The 21,083-nt window shown below is 43.1% G+C and overlaps 1 protein-coding gene and 1 long non-coding RNA gene across 4 annotated transcripts in view; one reads left to right on the plus strand and one right to left on the minus strand.

Moving 5' to 3' along the window:
* Positions 1-20,707, minus strand: part of LOC102462787 (chloride channel protein C-like) — a 111,887-nt gene extending 91,180 nt beyond the window's left edge. The window contains exons 1-6 of the mRNA XM_075920717.1: positions 19,566-20,707; positions 14,125-14,254; positions 13,087-13,167; positions 9,767-9,942; positions 7,307-7,399; positions 2,632-2,875 (exon numbers count right to left, since the gene is read on the minus strand). Of these exons, the coding sequence (XP_075776832.1) occupies positions 2,632-2,875; positions 7,307-7,399; positions 9,767-9,942; positions 13,087-13,167; positions 14,125-14,254; positions 19,566-19,939 (1,098 nt within the window). The 5' untranslated portion in view covers positions 19,940-20,707. The remainder of the gene's footprint in view (positions 1-2,631; positions 2,876-7,306; positions 7,400-9,766; positions 9,943-13,086; positions 13,168-14,124; positions 14,255-19,565) is intronic.
* Positions 1,630-19,800, plus strand: LOC142827076 (uncharacterized). Of its 3 annotated transcripts, none has more exons than XR_012901471.1 (3): positions 1,630-1,936; positions 2,672-2,915; positions 19,671-19,800. It is a non-coding gene; the product is annotated as an uncharacterized LOC142827076 (long non-coding RNA). The 3 variants fall into 3 exon arrangements; XR_012901470.1 differs by lacking the exon at positions 19,671-19,800 and adding an exon at positions 9,457-9,589 and having other exon boundaries at positions 1,631-1,936; XR_012901469.1 differs by lacking the exon at positions 19,671-19,800 and adding an exon at positions 3,375-3,564 and having other exon boundaries at positions 1,632-1,936.
* Positions 20,708-21,083: the final 376 nt, after the last annotated feature.

A 21,083-nucleotide genomic window follows, 5' to 3' on the forward strand; every position in this document is an offset into this window, starting at 1 on the left:
AAAAAACAGAGTAGCAGGAAGAAATCAAGAAAGGGAAAATGTAAGCTGACTTTCAGGAGCATCTTCCTGACAGTGAAATTCTGAGAAGTCCCCACACAAACAAGGTGCTATGAACACATAACAGTGGGGAAGTAGTGCAGATTTCCTTGTAGTTAAATTGAGTGAAAGAGAATATTTCTGGTTTTCCCAGCGCTCTATCCTCCCATGCCTGAATTTGCATGGATAGTATGCAATTGCTTCCCTCCATCCATATGGTGGTACAGAAAGAAGCATATGACTTGGTACTAATGCAATTTGCAATTAACCTATGAAGGAGATAGCTGTTAAAAATATTATTAAATTTTAGTATAGTTCAGAATAGGGTAGTACTTTTATGTGAATAAGAATATCCAGTGCTATACTGGACAGAATAAAAATTTATAAGGTATATCAAAACCCTCAGACTTCAGGACATTAGCCAACCATTAATTTAGGGTTAGGAAAAAATATTACATTATTGTCCTGTTAGGGGATTTTACATCCACCCCTAAGAAACAAACAGGATTTGCAAATAATCTGTCTTCTTCAGGAGTGGGAACAAATGTTGGTACTCGTGATGAAGAAGATATATTGCTAAGCACTGGCTAGAGACAGGAATCTTGCAAACCAGATTGTTCTGTGCAAACTCCCCCACAGCTTGTCCAGTGGATCTCAAAACTAGCCAACATCCTACAGTGCTATGGTGTTTTGAGTGCTGTTAATGCTGCTTGAAGTCAATAGGAACAAATACAAGGGCATTCATTCAGCACTTTGCAAATACAGACCCAACCCCACAACAATGCTTGAGCAAAAATTGACAGCTGTTTTCCTATGGCTATTTTATACATGCTGCTATTGGTAAACGAGTCAGAGTTTCATGTCTGTGATTGTATATTCTTCCTGAGATGAAACAAAATTTGTGGAGGGAAGTTTGATCAAAATGTTTGGAGTGCATCTGGCATGCTCAGCAATATCTTTCAGTATGTAAATAAATATTTCTGGCTTCCAAGTATTACTTATTTTTCTTTGTATTTGTATCCATTTACAGGCAACAAAATAAAACATACTAGTAAACAGAAACAAAGAGAGAATTTCCCATGAAGCTATTCAAGACTTAAATGAGCCAAGTGTCAAACTACCTATTGTTTCCTAAACACTGCTCTTTTTCCAATGTCTCTTGTGTTTTGAGTGTCATCCAATTTTTAAAAAACTTCACGGATTTTGGCCCCAGCAGGTTGAGAATGATGGATATTAATGTTTTACAGAAAAAGATACCTTTGCCCTCAGTATCTTACATTTCTCTGATATGTTTCTTGCATATCCCAGGACACCTCATTTGTTCTCTGGTAACAGCTGGGGCTGGGATTTTCAAAGGCGCCTAATAAAAGGAACTATATGCCTAGTTCGCAGTTCAGTGGAAATTGGGCAGCTAACCCTCCAGGCACCTTTGAAAATCCCAGACAAAAACACTGCAAGCTGTTAGCCACCTAATAACCTCAGCTCAATGCAGGGATCCCCACAGGGAAGGAAAAGAGCTTTGGAAATAATTGTTCTGTTATATTAAGAGCTAAGTATTTTCTATTAATTACCAAGAATACAGTTCCCACTCCGATACTGAGCCATTAAAGAGAAACCACAAGCACAAATCAACAAGTTTGCCCTTGGCATTGTTTCACTAGCACCAGCTCAGCAAAAATTGTAACAGTTAAAAATAACTAGAGACAAACTTGTCTAAGCTTCTACCCATGCAGATATCAAAATTCAACAGCCTAGCCGACTTTGCTCTTACTAATGGTTGATCAAAACTGTGTTGGACAGGTTGGAGGAATTTGAAGAAGTTGCTTAAGAAAAAAAAAGATTGCATACTGAAGATAGCCCTGAGAAAAAGTTTAACTGAATGGGCCAGACTCACATCAAGGTAAGTTGGAAATTGGACATCTCCCCTCTTTTTACCTGCAGGTGTAGCTGCATAGGGAAGGAACTTTGCCCCTCAAATAAGGTGACAATGGAGAAGTGCGGCTTTAAATGTATTGCATCTTTTGGCTGAGCTGGTCCCTCCCGAAGTGTTAATCTCTCTCACTTTGGATACTTCACTGGCTAGCTCCAGCATTAAGGTGGAGCCTTGAGTTTACTTTGAATTGTTAATTCAATTACAACTACAAACTGCCTCAGCTTCTCTGGTATTTACTTCATGTTAGTTACTATTTGTTAATGAGCACTTTGTCTTAACTAGATGTGTTCTTACCAAGTCTAAGGGTGTGTCACAAAATGCTTCATCAGAAATGATGAATGTTGCCAGTAGTAGAAATTTGATGCGTGCTGTGAGGCTTTTGTTATTAGCTGGTATAGAGTACTGCAGAGTAGGAGAAAAGATCCCCTATCAATGTCAATTGCTGTTAGAGCCCCAGCAACTTAAAAGCAGTCCATATGCTATTTTTAATTTTCATGGACTAATTTCTCAATATCCTTCACATCAGACTGAAAACAGGATTAATGCCACAGATTATCTTTACCCAGATTCCATCTCAGGCCCAAAGAAATAAGGGTATTTGCCATATAAATTATAAACCTTTGAATATACTTTTATTCAAGAATAATCCATTTGGTACATACCCAAAATAAAATTCTTTCCTCTGCTTTGAAAAACCCAAAGTGACCTCTATAAACAAATCCAGAAAGAGATGAAGAGAGTAAATCTGTAGTGAAAGCAGCCATCAAGCAGCAGAAGAAAGTTTGCCATGCCAATCTGATGTCCCAAAAAGAAGCCACCTCTTCCAGTGTGAACAAGAGTCCGCCCACTGGAGCCCGGAATACCGAGGCTATTCCTGCTCCTGCACCAGCTGCAATAAAATTCCTCCTACAACACAAAGAAAAATAATTCATCAGAAAACAGTGAGGTACGGCATTCTTTAAGATTTAGATGTTTTCAAATCTCAACAAAGTAATAGATTTTAAAAAGCTGAAAACTGGGGAACTGGATGGGCCAGCGCATTGTTTTGGAGATACAGAGCTTTTCACCTCTAGGTTCTGAATTCAAACCTGATCCACAACAACGATAATAACTAGTAGCTGTTTGGTGGCATAGGAATAGTGAACTCTATTTCAATTCACTGCCAAGCATACAAAGGTCCTTGTCAAACTAAGCTGCCAAAAGAGGGGATGAGTGAGCCTAAAGATAAGCATAACTCACAGAACTGTTTGCTGTGTATCCATATGTTCATAGCACTATGAGGAGTGGACCATATTCTGAGACTTTAGGGGGGCTGGGGAGTGGGCAGTAGATGTGCTAATTGGTTAACTGACAATTTTTCTATGTGCTTAATAACATATTACCTTTTTCAACTTCTCTCCCACAGTGCATTGCATTAGGAACTCTTAGAGGGTTTGTATGCTGGCCAATTTCTTGATTCCTCAGTGCACTGTCTGCATCATAGGTAGCAACACCTATACTTAAGTTTGCTCTACATTTTCTATTAAAAGACACTCTTTTCATTTGCTTGTAACTCTGCTAAACTTAGGGATTGCAATTTTCCATGTTGGGTGTGGTCAACCTGAAATGTTCTGGTTCATCAGTTTCTCAGAATGAGATTAAATACAAATACATTGTTTTTTCCAATGATGATAAAAATTCTTTCCAACTCTTGAACTGTGAAGCTCTACTGCCTCTGTGTGTTGAAGCAGGGACTTGAAATTTAGCAATGAGCGGGATGGGGTGGAGTATCAACTGGTTATCGGGGATGTTCCTTTTGCCAATGCTGTGAAAATCCACCCACATTTAGTCAAGCTATGGGCTTCTGAAAATCCCAGTTTGCACATGCTCAGTAGAGATTTGTTAGAACTTAACAGGTACATTCTCTGAACATTCTGTCTGCAATGAGCATGCTCCAGTTTGAGACCAGAGGAACAGAGCAAGATTTTCCCTCAATTGCTCCTTTATACTGCCAGGGCCTGCAGTGATGCAGGCACAGGAGCTGAAAATGAGTGTCTCTGTTGTGCTCTCCATGTAGTGAAGAGAAGGACGAGGAAGTGGCCTGAACTGCATGTGGGCAAGTAGGAAGAGTAGGTCATGGAGGGGAGACTAGGCCCAACTAGTGGGGATCAGGGCACAAAGGGGTTAGAATTGCAGAGGGAAAGGTCAGAAAGGTCTGTAACCACAATAGTGCCTGATATAAAATCTATAATTCCTTAGTCGTACCATTCCACTGCTGTTAGCAAATGTCTATGAAACCATGTGCCCTCATCTCCCTCCAGTGTCTGGGCCACTTGGAGTATAACAACCTATTATTGCTATAATTACACTATACAGTATGCTTTAAGCTTAGCATCAGGCAAACTAGCTGAAATTTAATAGCCAGATATGGGAGATCAAACTAGATCACTTAATGGTCCCTTCTGACCTTAAAATCTTTTAATCTTGCTGTATAAATTAGGGATAATGTCACCACCTCCCCTCATAGGGGTTTTACAAAGATAAAATCATTTATTGTTTGTAAAGCACTTAGATATTATAGTTTAGGAGCCATAGAAAAGCCAATCAAGGAAATAAATAAGTCGGTCTTCAGAGCAAGGTTTGAACAGCATGCCTAGGGCCACACAAACACTAACCCCCATTGGCGATCTAATCTATGTACTGTAGCTGGAGTCGACATACTTACCCGAGTGTCTTCTGTGCAGTAAAGTCGGCGAGGGCTGCTCTCCCGTCAACTCTGGCAACTCTTCTCATCCAGGTCGAGTTCCAGAGTCGACGGGAGAGTGCTCGGAGATCCATTTATCGCATCTAAGCAGACATGATAAATTGATGGCCAGTGGATCAATCACTTCACAGTCACTCCACCACACAGAGAGACAAGCCCTCAGTGAGCATTATCCATCCAATGTACTGATTGATGCAGAGATATGGTGGAAAAAATAGCATTTGATCATAGCATAAAGACCATATCAAAATGCACATGGCCAAGAGGACTGAATTGAGGCTATGCAGGCAACTATAAGTCTGACGTTTCCTAATTTTTGATTGCTTGACTTTGGAAATGTGACTTTTTTAATGTAGTTTTTTTTTTCTTTAGAGTAACATGGCCATAGCTGACCCAGTTCAGCTGGCTCAAGCTTGTGGAAGTCAGGTTGCAGCGCTAAATATCATAGAATAGACACTGGGGCTGGGGCTAGAACCTGGGCACTGAAACCTTGCAAGAGGTAGGGGGGAGGTATGAGAGTCCAGGCTCCAATGTGTGCACAGCCTCACAACACAAGCCTTACAAGCCCAAGCAGCTGATAGAGGCTCTGAGACTCTGTGACACAGAATTTTTTCAATGCTGTTTAGACCTCATACCACGGATGGGGAAGATCTGGCCTGTCAACCCTTTGAATCTGGCCCATGACCTGCCCTGTCAGGACCCTTAGGCAGAGAGCAGCTCCAAGCCACTCAAAGCGAGTGACTGGCCAATGGGAGCTGAGAGATTGTACTGGGGACAGGAGCAGCACACAAACCCCTCCCACTCCACCCCACCCGCTTTGTGGCGCAGAGAGGCACATGGAGCAGGCAGTAGCTTTGAGCAGCCTGGGACTGAGGTAGACAGGGTGCCTGCCTGAGGGTCCTAATGGCCAGCAGTTGCCTAGGTAAATGCCAACCTACCCCTCTCCCCCCGGCAGGAATCCTCTCTGCACTTATACCCCCTCAGTTCTCTCCCTGAGCCACCCTTCTACACCCAACCTCCATCCCAGACCCTGCACCCTCTTCATAGAAAAGTGCGGCACTTGACCACTTACCAAACTCTTGGAGTGGCACCCCTCAAAAATGATTGCCCACCCCTGCCTCAGACATATCAATTAGTAGAATAAGGGTTACATGATGCTTGATTACTTACTAAACTGTTGTTTCATCTGTATTGCAATTAACATTATTCTAAAAGACTTCTGAGAAGGTACTAAACCTATTTGTTGCTCCAAAAATAAACCAGATTCCCAATGTCTGCCTCACAACCCAAGCCTTACAAGTCCAAGTAGCTGATACAGGCTCTAAGACTCATCACACATCCTAAAAACACAACAACCAGGCGGAGAAGTTAATCTGAGCTTGCTGTTAACAGTTAGTCCTTTCTGTATAAACAGGATTTCTGGATGACATGTTTCTCCCGTGAGTTTTCCTGCCTCTGTAAGTCAACTGTTCTCTAATTATCTTACATGGTATTATTACAAAACAAAAGCAAAATTTTTCCAGCTCCTCTTACAGCAATCACTAATTTTCTTCCATCAGTAACAGTTTGTTTTAATAGGCATCTCTCAGAGTTATTTCACTAACCGAAGACAAAAGTTAAAGACAAAATATATCACATATCGTATGAACCATACTGTATGATTATCCTTTGAGCCACCACACACAGTTCACAATGGGCTTTTCTTTTTGCAAATGAGAGGTTTTTTCCTGCTTCCCCTTGTCATGAAACTCAAAAAAAGTATAATATGGGCCTTTTATTGGTGTACTTTTGCGAGCTAATGAGAGCAAGATCCAAAAGACAAGGTCTGACCCTGCAAATCCTTACTCATGCAAGTAATCCTTTCTCATGTGAGTAATCCCTTTGACTTCAGTGGGATATTTACAAAAGTAGGCTTTCAGGATCCAGCCCAGAGATGTTCATTAGCAAAGAAGATTTGGAGTAAAGAAAGTATGAACAGTCTGTATCATTTAACAGTTGGGGGGCGAGAGGGGGAAACAAGCCTGTGTCTCCTATGCACATTGTATAGATTGAATTGAAACTGTGGACTTCTCAGGAGAGCCAGGGGGAAAAATTAACTCAATATATAAGTATATCGATTCTACATCGTTTTAGACAAATCTTAATTCAAAAGCCTAGGGTTTTACAGTCTGCAGAGATGTGAATGACAACACAAGGTACAAAGAAAAAGAGAATTACCCCCCATGTGTTTCACACACTGTTTTCATAAGCATTCAATATACCTATTTTTCACAAGTTGTTTTAATTATGGCTCTGTGTTTGCCAGAGCCCAGAACAGCTCAGCTGTGGAAATCACAGAGGGGAAAAAAGATTACTTTCTGATGGAGAGGGCCAGGAATATCTCCCACTGTCACTCATATCCCCAAACTCAGGGATGTATTTTCTTTCTAAGTGCACAAATATCAGACATGACTAGAATCTTCCTAACTCATTTACTCCAACTCTTTGTTCCCAGCTTTTTGATTAACCCCTTGATATATGTAATTTGCAAGTCAACCATTAGCAACTGTGTTTCAGAATACTTTTTTATCAATTACATTTTATCTGTTACATACTTATCAGCTGAACTCCAAAGCCTGTTGAAGAAGGGCAATCGAATTCTGAGGGCATGTGACGTGAACTGGGTCAGGCCGCACCCTATTATTGCCCTAAAATAATGATGCAATAGTTAGTGTTATTTTTAATATGCTATTCACATTTCAACCAAAGTTCAAGAGAAAAGAGCCAGATCTTCCAATAGCAAAGCTAACTGAATTCAACACAAATAGTAGAACACATTTGCTTTTCAATATGCAAAGTTCTGTTGACACAAGCGAGGGGGCTACTAAAGGGTTCCAAGTTAATAATTCAGAGATTAAGAGGGCCCTCACAACATGTACACATGAAGAAAGATTCCAAAGGCTTCATTGATAAGCTGCATGTTAACATATGCCTAAGAGTATAGACTAGGGATATGAACAGGTAAAGGGTGATGCTTACTGGGTAACAATCATTAGCCAAGAGCAGCAGGGGACGGGGAAGGCTACCAGCTTCCAGCCCACACAGGCTCATGGGCTGGGAGTCGGCAGTCTTGCATAGGGCCGGAAGCAAACCTTCAGTCTCACCCCCACCACCTCTTTCACCCTGTACAAGGCTGCTGACTCCCAACCTGCAAGCCTGAATGGGCTGGGAGCTGGCAACCCTTCCCTCCACTCCACCACCCTGCTGCCACTTCTGGCCCCACGCAAGGCTGCTAGTCCCCCCCAGTGCAGGGTTAGAAGCAGCTGGGCTGGAGTGACTCCCCCCATATCCCACCTGCCATGGCCAGGCTGCTGGAATGCCCCACTCACCCACCCATGTTTAATTAGTTAACCAGTTAAACGTAACATTTAACCAGTTAACTAATTAAACAGGCCTTTAGATCCCTATTACTGACATGATAGATGAGAGAGAGAGAGAGAGAGGGAGAGAGAGAGGGGGGGGGGGGGGGAGAGAGAGAACTCCTTGAGTGGGACAAGCTTTTGAATCAGGCAGACTCCTACAGGGTAAGTATTAATGAAGAAGAGCTCTGGGTGGCTTGTAAGCTTGTCTTTTCCACTAACAGAAGTTGGTTCACTACAAGAGACTCTCTCATCAACCTTGTCTCTCTAATATCCCAGGACCCACATGGTCCCGCATCACTGAATACGCCAATGGATTATAGTGAAGGCTAAGATTCTGTTACAATTATATTTAGTAAAAATGAGAGGCAATCACTAAAATTTCACACAAGCCACCAGCTGGCTGCTGAAGTGGCCTTTATGACCAAATAAAACCAAACACTCTGAGCCCCACCCCTCCTCCTATGTCCTGCCCTGCTCATTCCATCCATCCCCCCCATCACTCACTCACTCATTTTCACTCAATAGCTGGCAACCTGCTGGGATACACCTATCGTACCATCAGTGGTGCCTGGAAGCTACAAGGGGAGGGTGCATCTCCCATGTTGGTTCAGTGCTGCAGTGTCACTGCTACCTGCAGTGTCTGGGATCTGGGACCTGCAGAGTCCCTGCCAAATGACACTTCTAGCAACCCTGTCCTGGGACTGAAGTAAAAAATGCCACAGAGGTCTCTGGAAGTCACAGATTCCCTGACTTCCATAACCTCCATGACAGAATCTTAGCCTTAATTAAAATCTATTTCATTCATCCATTTCAAGTGTAATCACTAATGAGATCACTTCAGTCCCATTCCCGGTGGAGGCTGTATGTAAATTTCATTCGCTATACCATGTCTCTGGCAATACTTCAGGGATGCAGTAAAATCCAAGAGAACAGTTTTCATTGAAATGTTTGTAAAAATCAAGAAAACATTTATATTCTTTGTACAATTTTGTAAGACTCTTTTAAACAAAATTTGGTGTGTTGACATATAATATACATTGGATTTTTTTAAATAAATTGAATAAAATTAGCTCTTCATGCCACTATTTTAAGGCACTAAATGAATACTCTTCTGACTTTCTGTACGGAAATTTGATTACATTTTTTGGATCATGCATCACTATTAAAAAAACTAAACCCGGGAGGTGGAGCAATCACATCTGCAGCCACTGAGCCCCTGGAGACAAAAGTCTGAAAGTAAAGCAAACAAAAGAAAGCTAAAAAGAAGAGCTAGGCCTTGGTAATCACTGTCTGAAATTGTTGTGGTCTCCTCTGACTAAATGTTGCTCTCTTATTTTTGAAAGCCTGAGTCATCCTTGAGAGCTGCTGCACCCAGCTACCAGTAAAATTAAAGTACAGAGGAACGGGGTTCAACGGAGAAGAGGAGAGCAAACATCAAGGATAACTACTTTGCATAAAAAGCGGGAGGGAAAGAGTCAGAAATAAAATAATAAGTCAGTCAAAAAGGTATTGCAAAGTGGGTATAAAATGCCATCAAGTGGGTGAGAGAACAATTCTGATATGAGTGTTTTACTGATGTAAATGATTATACAAGATGTAAAGCAATGGACAATCAGACCCTGATAGTTTAAACTCCTGCATGGTGTTCCTTACCCCAAGTGAATCATAGGGCCTTCTGGTCCACAGAAGAGCCCAGAAGCCACAGCCAGAAGACAGGAAACAAACGTCCCCAAAAAAGTCTTGATATTAAAAATGTGTCGAATAGAAGCACCATTGAGAAATCCAATGACTTCTGGAAGCCCATATGGTGCACCTTCTGGACAAAAGAACTGCAAAGAGAAAGAATCAAAGATGTTTTCCAGATGCATGAATTCAGGTCCACCTGCAGCTAATAATCGCAGTGCACATTGCTCTATTTACTAACAGCTTATAGCTTCTCACTGAAATTGCAGTATTTTGTTTTATCAGGTCATCCATTCTTTCAGTTCCCCCTCCTACATTCCTCAAGACTTCTGTATTAAGTAAATAGATACATATATCACACCTATACCTTTCCCTTATCTTTTTGGAGAGCTCATTGAAATGTTTATTTTTCTCTTTTTCTCCCATTAAGTAACTGACTGCCTTCTTGTGTCTAAACAGAACCCAAAGTCTCAGAGGGGTAGCCATGTTAGTCCGTAACTTAAAAAAATGAGTGGTTCTGTAGCACCTTAGAGACTAACAAATATATATCATAAACTATGAAGTATCAATAAACTAGGGAAATACAACCTAGATGGGGCTACTATAAGGTGGGGGCATAACTGGCTGGATAACTGTTCTCAGAGAGGAATGATTATTGGTTCACAATCATGCTGAAAGGGCGTAACAAGTGGGATTCTGCAGGGGTCTGTTTGGGGACCTGTTCAGTTCAATAACTTCATCAACGATTTAGATATTGGCATAGAGTGTACACTTATTAAGTTTGCAGATGATACCAAGCTGGGAGGGGTTGCAAGTACTTTGGAGGATAGGGTCATCATTCAAAATGATCTGGACAAACTAGAGAAATGGTCTGAAGTAAACAGGATTAAGTTTAATAAAGACAAATATAAAGTACTTTACTTAGGAAGGAACCATCGGTTCCACACATACAGAATGGGAAGCGACTGTCTAGGAAGGAGTATTGCAGAAAAGAATCTAGGGGGGATAGTGAACCACAAGGTAAATATGAGTCAACAGTGTGACACTGTTGCAAAAAAAGCAAACATAATTCTGGGATGCATTAACAGAAGTGTTGTGAGCAAGACATGAGGAGTCATTCTTCAGCTCTGCACTGCACTGATTAGGCCTCAGTTGGAGTACTGTGTCCAGTTCTGGGCACCACATTTCAAGAAAGATGTGGAGAAATTGGAGAATGTCCAGAGAAGAGCAACAAAAATTATTAAAGGTCTAGAAAACATGAGCTATGTGGGAAGACAAAGAATTGGCTTTGGTTAGTTTAGAGAAGAGAAAATTGAGGGGGCATGATAGCGGTTTTCAAGTATCTAAAAAGGGTGTTACAAGAAGAAGGGAGAAAAATTGTTCTCCTTGACCTCTGATGATAGGACAAGAAGCAATGGGCTTAAATTGCAGCAAGGGAGGTTTAGGCTGGACATTAGGAAAAACTATTTCACTAGGAGGATGGTGAAACACCAGAATAAATTGCCAAGGGAGGTTGTGGAATCTGCATCACTGGAGATATTTAAGAGCAGATTAGGTAGACATTTATCAAGGATGATCTAGATGGTGCTTGGTCCTGCTGTGAGGGCAGGGGGCTGGACTTGATGACCTCTCAAGATCCCTTCCACTTCTCGTATTCTATGATCATGAGCTTTCGAGGGCACAACCCACTTCTTCCAAGGAGTGGAGCAAAAAGGCAAAAACCCCCTTTAAAGCAGAAAAGAAGGGAAAGGGGGAGGGGAAAAAAGATCAATTATAGCGCCCATGTTAAAAGAGGCTAATAGAATGGGCTGTAAGTGTTCCATACTTAGCATTTGATGTCATTTGGGTGTTGAACATAATGGCCCATCCAGTTCAAGCCTTTGTTCAATCCCTTAGTTAGTGTCAAATTTGCATATGAAGGCCAGTTCCCCAGTCTCTCTCTGTAGTAGGTTCCTAAAATTACTTTGTACAAGAATGGCTGCTTTTAAATATATTAATGAGTGCCCAGGCAGGTTAAAAAGTTATTGTCCCTGTCCCCCTAGGTTTCTGTGTGCTACCATTTCAAACATCTGATTTGCGTCCATTTCTCCTTTGTCATAGAGAGCATCTAGTTTGGCCAATATACATGGCAGAGGAGCACTTCTCCCCCCTCCCTTCTTTTTCTGCTTTTAATTTGGAGGTTTTCTCCTTTTTGCTTCACTCAGCTGAAAAAGTGGATTGTACCCATTAAAGCTCATGTTATTTATTTATTTATTTATTTCATTAGTCTCTAAGGGTATGTCTACACTACCCCACTAGTTTGAACTAGCGGGGGTAATGTAGTCATCCGCAGTTGCAAATGAAGCCCGGGATTTGAATTTCCCGGGCTTCATTTGCATGAAGCCGGCCGGCGCCATTTTTAAATGCCGGCTAGTTCGAACCCCGTGCCGCGCGGCTACACGCGGCACGGAGTAGCTAGTTCGGATTAGGCTTCCTAATCCGAACTAGCTGTACTCCTCGTTCCATTAGAAGCCTAATCCGAACTAGCTACTCTGTGCCGCGTGTAGCCGCGCGGCACGGGGTTCGAACTAGCCGGCATTTAAAAATGGCGCCGGCCGGCTTCATGCAAATGAAGCCCGGGAAATTCAAATTCCGGGCTTCATTTGCAACTGCGGATGACTACATTACCCCCGCTAGTTCGAACTAGCGGGGTAGTGTAGACATACCCTAACTGAACCCAGTGAGAGAGAAAAAGGCTTTCTGTGCTGACTTTACTATCTGGTTGGGGAGCTGGCACCTCAAAGGAGAGCTGGAAATGTAAGTTATACTTATTTTACACAGAGCTCTGATCCAAACCCCATGTGAAGTCATTCTACATGGGTATATTAGGATCAGGCCCCAACTCTGTGCCAGTTAGGCCAATTTGCCCCTTATATCCATTTTATGACCAATGTACATATAAAGTATTAACTTATACAACCATTTATACCACCATTTAATTTGCCTGAGACTTCCACTGGAATTGCATGTGCTCACAGGGCCTGAATTTGGATCTCAGACTGGATATCAATCCCAGGACTCCCTATATAGCCAGTAAAACAGAAACCACGGAGAAATGCTGAGAAGGCTTAACTACAGTCACACTTAGCAGGCACTGCAACAACAAAAAGGAGCCTCATCCTGTTTCTTAGTAAGTACTTCACAGTGCATATGTTCTCACACTCCTGTCCTAGAATTAAGCCTCCATCTCTCAGAACTCTGCTGATATTTTACAGTAAGTTGTACAGTAGTTGAAAAAGAGACATACTTACCACCACTAACCCTGAAGATACAACAACCATGGCCAGTCCCAACCCAAGTATGCAAATCCAGGTCATGTGGAAGTTGCCGCTCTGCCAATTTTACAGATTATTTATTAGTATCAGCAATGGTATAGACTACAAGTATGTGTACTACCTCTAAACACTGCCAACATTATATATAATGATATATATTCAGAGATACACAGACTGGTTTTTGTCTGAGTTCACAGACAGTGCATCATCCACCCAAGCCTCAGAAAAATGATGTTGTGGTCAATCCCTATACTTTTCTTCTTACTTGCACCCTATGTGCTGACAACTACTGCATATTTCTGTTCCTTTGCCCATCTTCTTATATAACCTACTATAGCAAGTCCTGCAATTTACAGCATACAGAAATGAAAACCAAGGGAAAGAGAAGCAAGTAATGTAGACTTTTCAAAAATATGGGGGTGAATTTTAGATATGTTTAGATAAGGGCAAAGATTCACATTGGCTTTTAGCATTCCAAACCAATTTGCCAATGCCCATACAATATAGCAAAGGGTATTTTAGTATTTCCGGAAAGCCCCAAATCAGGACAGAACTTAAGCAACAGAGTCAATATAACTTGTGTATGTGTTTAAGCGCTAAGCCCTTGAGAAAGGGAGGGAAGAGGGAAAAGTCTGTCTCTGTGCTCCAGAAAGGGGTTGGGCTTGGGCAGCCAGTCTTTTGAGACAGTGATTGATGGCAACAGCTTTCTAGAAAATTACATCTGGCTTCATTCTCTTTTCAGATCAGACCAGTAGAGTTTGATATGATTGTATTTACCAAATAGTTGCCTCTATGTGCAGAAGCCTTGCTAAGCCAACTGCTTATCATGTACTGAATGTCAGCTATTGTGTTTCCCAATGAGTAGCAGATGCTTCATTGTCTGCAGGGGAGATATAAACATTAGGAGCAGAAGATGCCAGTAGAGTGGCTGGGTAAAAATGTCCTGTTTGTGAAGTTTTACTACCACTCACAACAAAGTAAAAAGAGAGGCCAGTTTATTTTTCTTATGCTCACCTGGAGGTAATTTTCCACCAGTTCCCATTTCAGTTTGATGAGATAGTCAATTATCTGATGTGTCAGGAATCCCAGCATTCCTACTCCTATTCCAATTAGGCCCATCAATAGCCATCGATCCCAGTCAGTTCTAAAGGTGGAAAAGTAACATTAGTCCTTTGCAGCAATTTTAGGTGGTTTGTCAAATTGCCTCTAGCAAACAGGTATGACTCATTGTTTGTTGTTTTGATTATTATCTGTGACTGCAAGAGAAACCAAAATACATAAGCCTGGTATGTTAAACAGGAACTTACAAATACTCACTAAGAGCCAGCTTTCTTTGGGAATCAGTTCCATTTGGCTAAGGAGTTAGATAATGTTAGTTAAAGATACAATACAACATAGACAGAAACACACAGAGGGATGTCAAAACTTTTTAACTTAAGAGCCAAGAAGTCGTATTTCTTTATCAGTGCACCAAATATTATAAGGTGTTTTTCCTCATCTCTAGAGAATTCAGAGTTCATGGAGGCACCAGACTCTCAATCCTGGAAACTGAAGTTTACGACTGTTCGTGGCCATGCTACAGCTGGGCATTGCTCATACCCTCACTCTGCCCCATCCCTGACATGAAGGGGCTCCCCCAGTTAGTCTCCTCACATCCATGCAGCATTTGGTCTCTGCTGAGAGACTAGGGACTTCCACTAAACATCAGCTGTAGTGAAGATTTTCACAGTGGGATACCCATAAACTGATCTAAGATCAAGAACTCATTTCAGAATAATCACCTAATAGGCATCACATGCCAAAACCACCTTTCGGATTCTACCACCCTGGGCAAGATTTTACCAATAACTTAGTGGGAAAATGCTCTAATATCTGACATAAACAAAGCCATAGGAATCTGGTGGCACTATAATCACCCTTCAAGTGGACCCAGGCAGTGCCATGGACTAAAGAATGTTTGCTGAAATCATACAGATTAGTTAGTTCAGGGCTAATAAGGCACATATTATTCAACAATCTGTCATATACTCGTCTGAGCATAACTTTGGCACTCAGAAGAAGTAAAGTGCCATAGAAAGGTACTAAGTAGCATTATATTTTGAATAGCAGCAGTGGCTTTATCTCTATCATAATAGCTTCAAAAGTTGCACTGCGTTTCCCAATTTTAGTTGATGCATTGACACAGAGCATAAATGATATAAACTTATGCCTTTGCCTCTAGTTTATATATTCTTAAAATAAAATGTACACCTCTGGGGCTGTACAAATAATTCTTGGTTAGTGTGATGTGTCATTTTCTACTAATCACCCGTCAGATATGACTTATTTCTTAGGCTCATAAAACATTTTGAAAGAACATTTTTGGCTTTAGAATACAACAAGGTCAGATATTTGCAAGAAATTTCCCATGAGGAGAATATCCACAAATCCCTTGCAAAGTCTTTAACATAACCTTTTCCTTCCAAATTGTAAAACTGAACAAAAAGTTATACTATTGGCATGCTCAGTCAATTTCTCAGAATCAAAGGGTATAAGTTCTTCCAGGGAAAGGACTTTGGGTATGTCTGCACTACAAAGTTAATTCAAAATAACAGCAGTTATTTTGAATTAACTTTAATAGCGTCTACACAGACAAACCACAATTTTGAAATAAATTCGAAATAGTGGAGCCCTTATTTCAAATTTGGTAAGCCTCATTCTACGAGGAGTAATGCCAAATTCGAAATAGCTATTTCGAATTAAGTGCTGTGTAGACACTTAATTCGAAATACGGGGCCTCCAGCCCTTCCCAGGGAACCCAGATGCCCACTCTGGGCACAGCCAGGAAAGCTTACTCTCCTCTCCTCCAGCCCCGGAGACATTAAAGGGGTAGACCCTGGCCACAGTGCCTGTGCCAGCTCCAAGCCTGCCAGCCCAGAGCCAGCAGTGACCACCAGGGGCCCTGACCCAGTGGCCCCAAAACATGAGCCAGCAAACCAGTCCTCCGCCACTCCCCAGGATCAGTCTGCCAGCTCGCAGGAGCCTAAGAAGGCGGGCGCCATCCTGGTCCAGAGTGGAGATCATGGACCTTATTCAGGTTTGGGAGGGATGCCCCCAACATCCATGATCTCCGCACTAGACAGAGGAATGCGGCCGTCTATGGCAGGATATCTGCCAGCTTGGCCACCACAGGCCACATGCAAACCCAGAAGCAGGTTAGCATGAAAGTCAGGTTGGTCCAGCGAGACCCTCAACCCTGAGCTTCCCCTCCCCCTTCTTCCCCTTGCTTCCCCCTTCCAGCTTTCTCCTCCCAGGTTTCCCCCTCCCCTCTTCCACCCTGTCTCTTCCCCTCTCCCACCTCCTTTTCCCAGTCTCCCCAGAGGTTCATCCTCCCCCCCTCAGTTTTGTTCAATAAACCCAGTATCTATTTTTGAACATACATGTCTTTTATTTGACATCAGGAAGGGAGGCTAGAGAGGGGTAAGTGGAAAGATGTGAGGGAAGAATGGGGCACAAGCCTCTGGTGGGGAAGACTGGGGAGGCTCTGAGGGCTTTTCGGGGTGGACACTCTCCCTCAGGGCCTACTGAATCCTGACAGCCCCCCTCTGGACTGCCTGGATGGCAGCCTGCAGCAAGTGCAGCCGGGCTGATGGCAACGACCCAATGAGACATACCGCCGTGCCCAGAGGCAGCTCTGACTCCATGTGGCCGAGTGCTGTGGTGTCCCGAGTGTGGGCACTCAGGGCACTCCAAGACAGGACTGCTTTGCTCTCCCTCATCGAGGTAGACAAGCCAGTGGGGAACCCTGAGAACTGTCTGTCCAGGGTGGGGGTAGGGTCCCTTTAATCACGGAGCTCAGTTAGCCTCAGACAGTAGCCCCGCACACTAAGTCCTAACCTGATGCCCTGTTGGCACTGGTTCCGGCCAGCCTTAACTTTGGTTCAGGGTCCACTCAGTGTGGACGTGCTATTTTGAAATAGAAAAATGCTATTCTGAAATAGTTTTTGTGTGCCCCTGCAGGAAAGTGCCCACTGTCTAAGCAATAGATAGCCTTTCTCAAAGCCATTGTCTGAACTGTGACCTTCAGTGTCGGCTCCAAGATTAATAAGGCTAGGCTTCATACCCAGTGTCTGGGATGACTGTCCTTGTAACTTTTCTTCACAGCTGGGCCAGCTGTGAGCTTGGTGCATCCACCACCTCCCGCGCCATCTACTCATCTCTGCAGGATCTGCAGGCAGAAGAGAACCCATGAGGACCTGATGCAGGCACAGATGGTCTACCTGCAGTCCCTTATCTGCAGGCTCAAGGAGGAGCACTGGGAGCAGGCTCATAACCAGGGGCAGAGGAAGGTTGCCTAGGACCAGCTGGCACACCAGCACAAGGCTATATGCTCCTCCCTCACCTCAGTGATGGAATACATGGCCTCATGCATAGAGCGAGCCAGCAGCCACTTCCCTGCCCTCTCCTCCCCGTGGCTTCTCCTCCTAGCCCCCCTAACCCTAGAAGCTGCCGGGGCTCCAGAACACATGGTAGTGGGACCTCTCAGGCAGACAAAACCTCCTGACCAACCAGAGGCAGGCACCAGTCCCAGCCCCATCCCTGAGCTCTCCTCCTGCTTCTTTCCCCCTCCCCCATTCCAGCTTCTTTCCTCAGTCCCTCCCCTGTTTCCATCCCTACCAATAAACAGTCCTCCTTTTTCACAAAAGAAGGCTTTATTATTTGCTCTGCAGGGGAGGGCAAGAGAAGGGAGGAATGGGGAATGAAAAGGCACACAGAGGGGATTGCAGGAGCCCCCCGTGGAGAGGCACAGGGTGGGGAGAGAGTCTCACAGCTGGCCTTGGATGAAACTTTCCTGCAAGGCTTCCGTGATGAGCACAACCCCTTGATGTGCTCTCTGTATTGTGCTTGTGTCTAGCTCCTTGGATGCCCTGGTCAGCTGTTCACCCTCTGCTCCCGACCCTGGCAGAAAAATTTCCCCCTTGCTCTCACACAAGGTGTGGAGCACACAGCAGGCTGCCACCCCAAAGAGGATGTTGCACTCATGGAGGTCCAGACAGGTGAGGAGACTCCTGAACTTCCCCTTTAAATGGCCAACCACACACTCCACCACCATGCAGCACCTTCTCAACCTGAAGTGCTCCTTAGTGGGGTGCAGGCTGCCTGTTTAGGGCTTCATGAGCCAGGGGAGTAAGGGGTAGGCTGCATCATCCAGGATCACAATGGGCATGTCTACCTCCTCAACTCTGATGGTGCGGTTGAGGAAAAAAGTGCTGGCATGCATCTCTGGGAACAGGCAGGAGCTCTGGAAGATGTGGGCAGTGTGCATCTTCCAATCAGCTGATCTTGATGTCAGTGAATCATCCCTTGTGATCCACGAGGGCCTGCAGCACCATGAAGAAGTCCCCCTTCCTGTTTATGTAGTCTGAGGCACAGTGGTCGGGGACTAGGATGGGGTTGTACATGCTGCATATGGCCCCCCTGCAGTTAGGGAGCACAGCCCCAACTGTGGATTTCCCCATGCTGACCTGGTTCCCAATGGAGCAGTATCTGTCCAGCATGGTGAGCTTTGACAGAGGCTTGCGGGGCTGGTGCCTGGAGGGCAGGGGCAAGCCACTTGCAGAACTCAAGGGAGATGGCTTTCCACATGCAGAAGTTCTGGAGACACTGCAGTTCGGCCCATCACTGCAGGGTGATGTGGTCCCACCAGTCCAAACTGGTCTCCTACCATGAGAAGCAACATTCCATGGTGTCCAGCGGACTGAGGGGCGAGTGCAGTAGCAGGAACACCAGGACCTGGGTGATCAGGGACTGCAGTCCAGGCTGGTCCTCATCCTGCTGGAGCAGCATGCGGGCAGTTTGGAAGTACTGCACTATGAAGCACAGTGAGAGGGCTGTGAATCTAGCACTGCAGCTCCAACTCCATGCTTTGAGTGCTGTGGCATCCGCAAGGGCAACCAGAGCACACTGCATCTGTTTTGTGTCCCACGACGGGGGAGGCAGTGGAGGAGTAGCATGAGAAGCACAGCGGTAGAGAGGAGCCCCGAAAGTATGCATCGCAGCTTGCCAGACCAAGCAGACACAGGAACTATCCATGCACCTCGTGTCTTTCCCAGAGTGTTTCTGAGGCAGGCTCCAACCAGTGTGGATATGCTATTTTGAAGTAATTCTGACTAATTTCAATGTCTCCCCATAGTGGGGACATGCTATTTTCATTTTGTTAACTATGGAATTATGATGTTGATTTTACTTATTTCAGAATAATTTCCTAGTGCAGACATGCCCTCAGAAACTACCATGCACAATTAGTAAAGAGACCGTTTGCCCTCCCATTTCCCACAACTGAATACATTTACTCTCTAGAAAGATCTATACACTTCAATGTATTTGTGTTCCCATAGTTTGGTGATAATCAGAGTTAAACCAAGTTGCCTGTGATCTAGGAGGAATAGAATAGCACATATTTGAGACATTGTTACCTGTATGTTTTCTCCTGTAGCCACTTCTTGTAAGATCTACTGTGTGATGGTAAATAATCCAAACTCTCATGAGGTACTTGACAGTCTCTCTCCTCCTTTCTGCAGTTATAGTTTGCTGAACCATCTCGTATACTGCGGCAACACCTCCTAGGATCCACAGAATGAATCAAATCAGGCTCTTCTTCTATCAGCAGCATCTCCTCTTCAGTATTCTCCATACATCTCTTACAGGAAAGAAGGGACCACATTCCCAAAACCCCAAGAATTGTTGGTGTGCTAACAAGAATTACGTGACACTGTACACACCAGTCTCTTTGCTTAGAGAAGGGTAGAGATGGAAAAATACACCAGGGTGGTGTTCTCAACCTGTCCATCAGAGATTGGCTGATTTATGTTGTGGGTTTGGTTTGTCATGGCAGTACATAGATCTGTTTTGTTTGTGTCACTGAAAACTTGACTGAACTAGAGTTGGTGAAGAATTCATTTGAAGTAGAAGAATTTAGTTGCAGGTTAATGAGACTCAGAAATAATTCTAGGTTTTCCTCGGTGAATGTACAAGTGAAGAAGAATCCTTTAAAAAGGAAATTTTAAAAAAATGTAAACGGAACATGTGTTAGGTTCTTCAGAAGTCTTCGTAACTCATATAAATATATAATAAAAAACCCAGAATGCTGAAGCATTTGGAGCAATACACTGAACTCTCTGTACTGTGTATGCATTGTCCATAAAAAAAGGTTGCTTCTGATATAAGCATAGACAGGTCCATGCTACAGAATTCATCTTTTGACCAAAACATCCCCAAGCACTAGTGTGGTATCCAGAACACCAAAAGTATAAAGCAGTATAATTATAATTAATTAAATTATAAACTACTGAACTGCATTTCACTTAAATTCATTACCAGCAGCTATCTACATATTTAATCACAAATCGTGTGCAATGTTGAGAATTGGGCAAAGTGAAAATCCTAAAATGGGCATTGATGTGAATTGGAATGCTTTCTGTTTTTTAAAACATTGGAAAATTATAGTAGCACTTCTTTAAATATGACTTGAGTGGCACAAATAAAAAGAGTGGAAAAAAATTTGTTCTTGAACAAATTAATCCCACAACACAAATTCATAAGATTCTTTGTTCCTCTAAATACACAGTAAATAAGAGCTGGATTATGCTCCATCAAAACTAAAGCATCTCTTGGTTTTTTATATTTATTTTATATTTTTATTTATATTTAATTATTTATTTTCTTCTTTTTTGTATTAAAGAAGAACATTGAATTGAGACTCATTAAATCCTGAAATGTATTTCTACTCCAGCAAACAAGTCTGAGGTAAACTTAATAAGAGGGAGAAAAGACTACCAGAAATCAGCAAAGTACAACCACTCTGTAGTGGCATTTTTATGAGTGCATATTGTCATGACTGCAGACAGGTCTGCATCTACTTCAGTAAATCAAAAATATTTACTGTAAATAGAAAATGAAGTAACAATACTGTGTGCTTGCCTCCTGTGGTGCAG

The sequence above is a fragment of the Pelodiscus sinensis genome, chromosome 2, assembly GCF_049634645.1.
Source record: "Pelodiscus sinensis isolate JC-2024 chromosome 2, ASM4963464v1, whole genome shotgun sequence".
Taxonomy (NCBI): Eukaryota; Metazoa; Chordata; order Testudines; family Trionychidae; genus Pelodiscus; species Pelodiscus sinensis.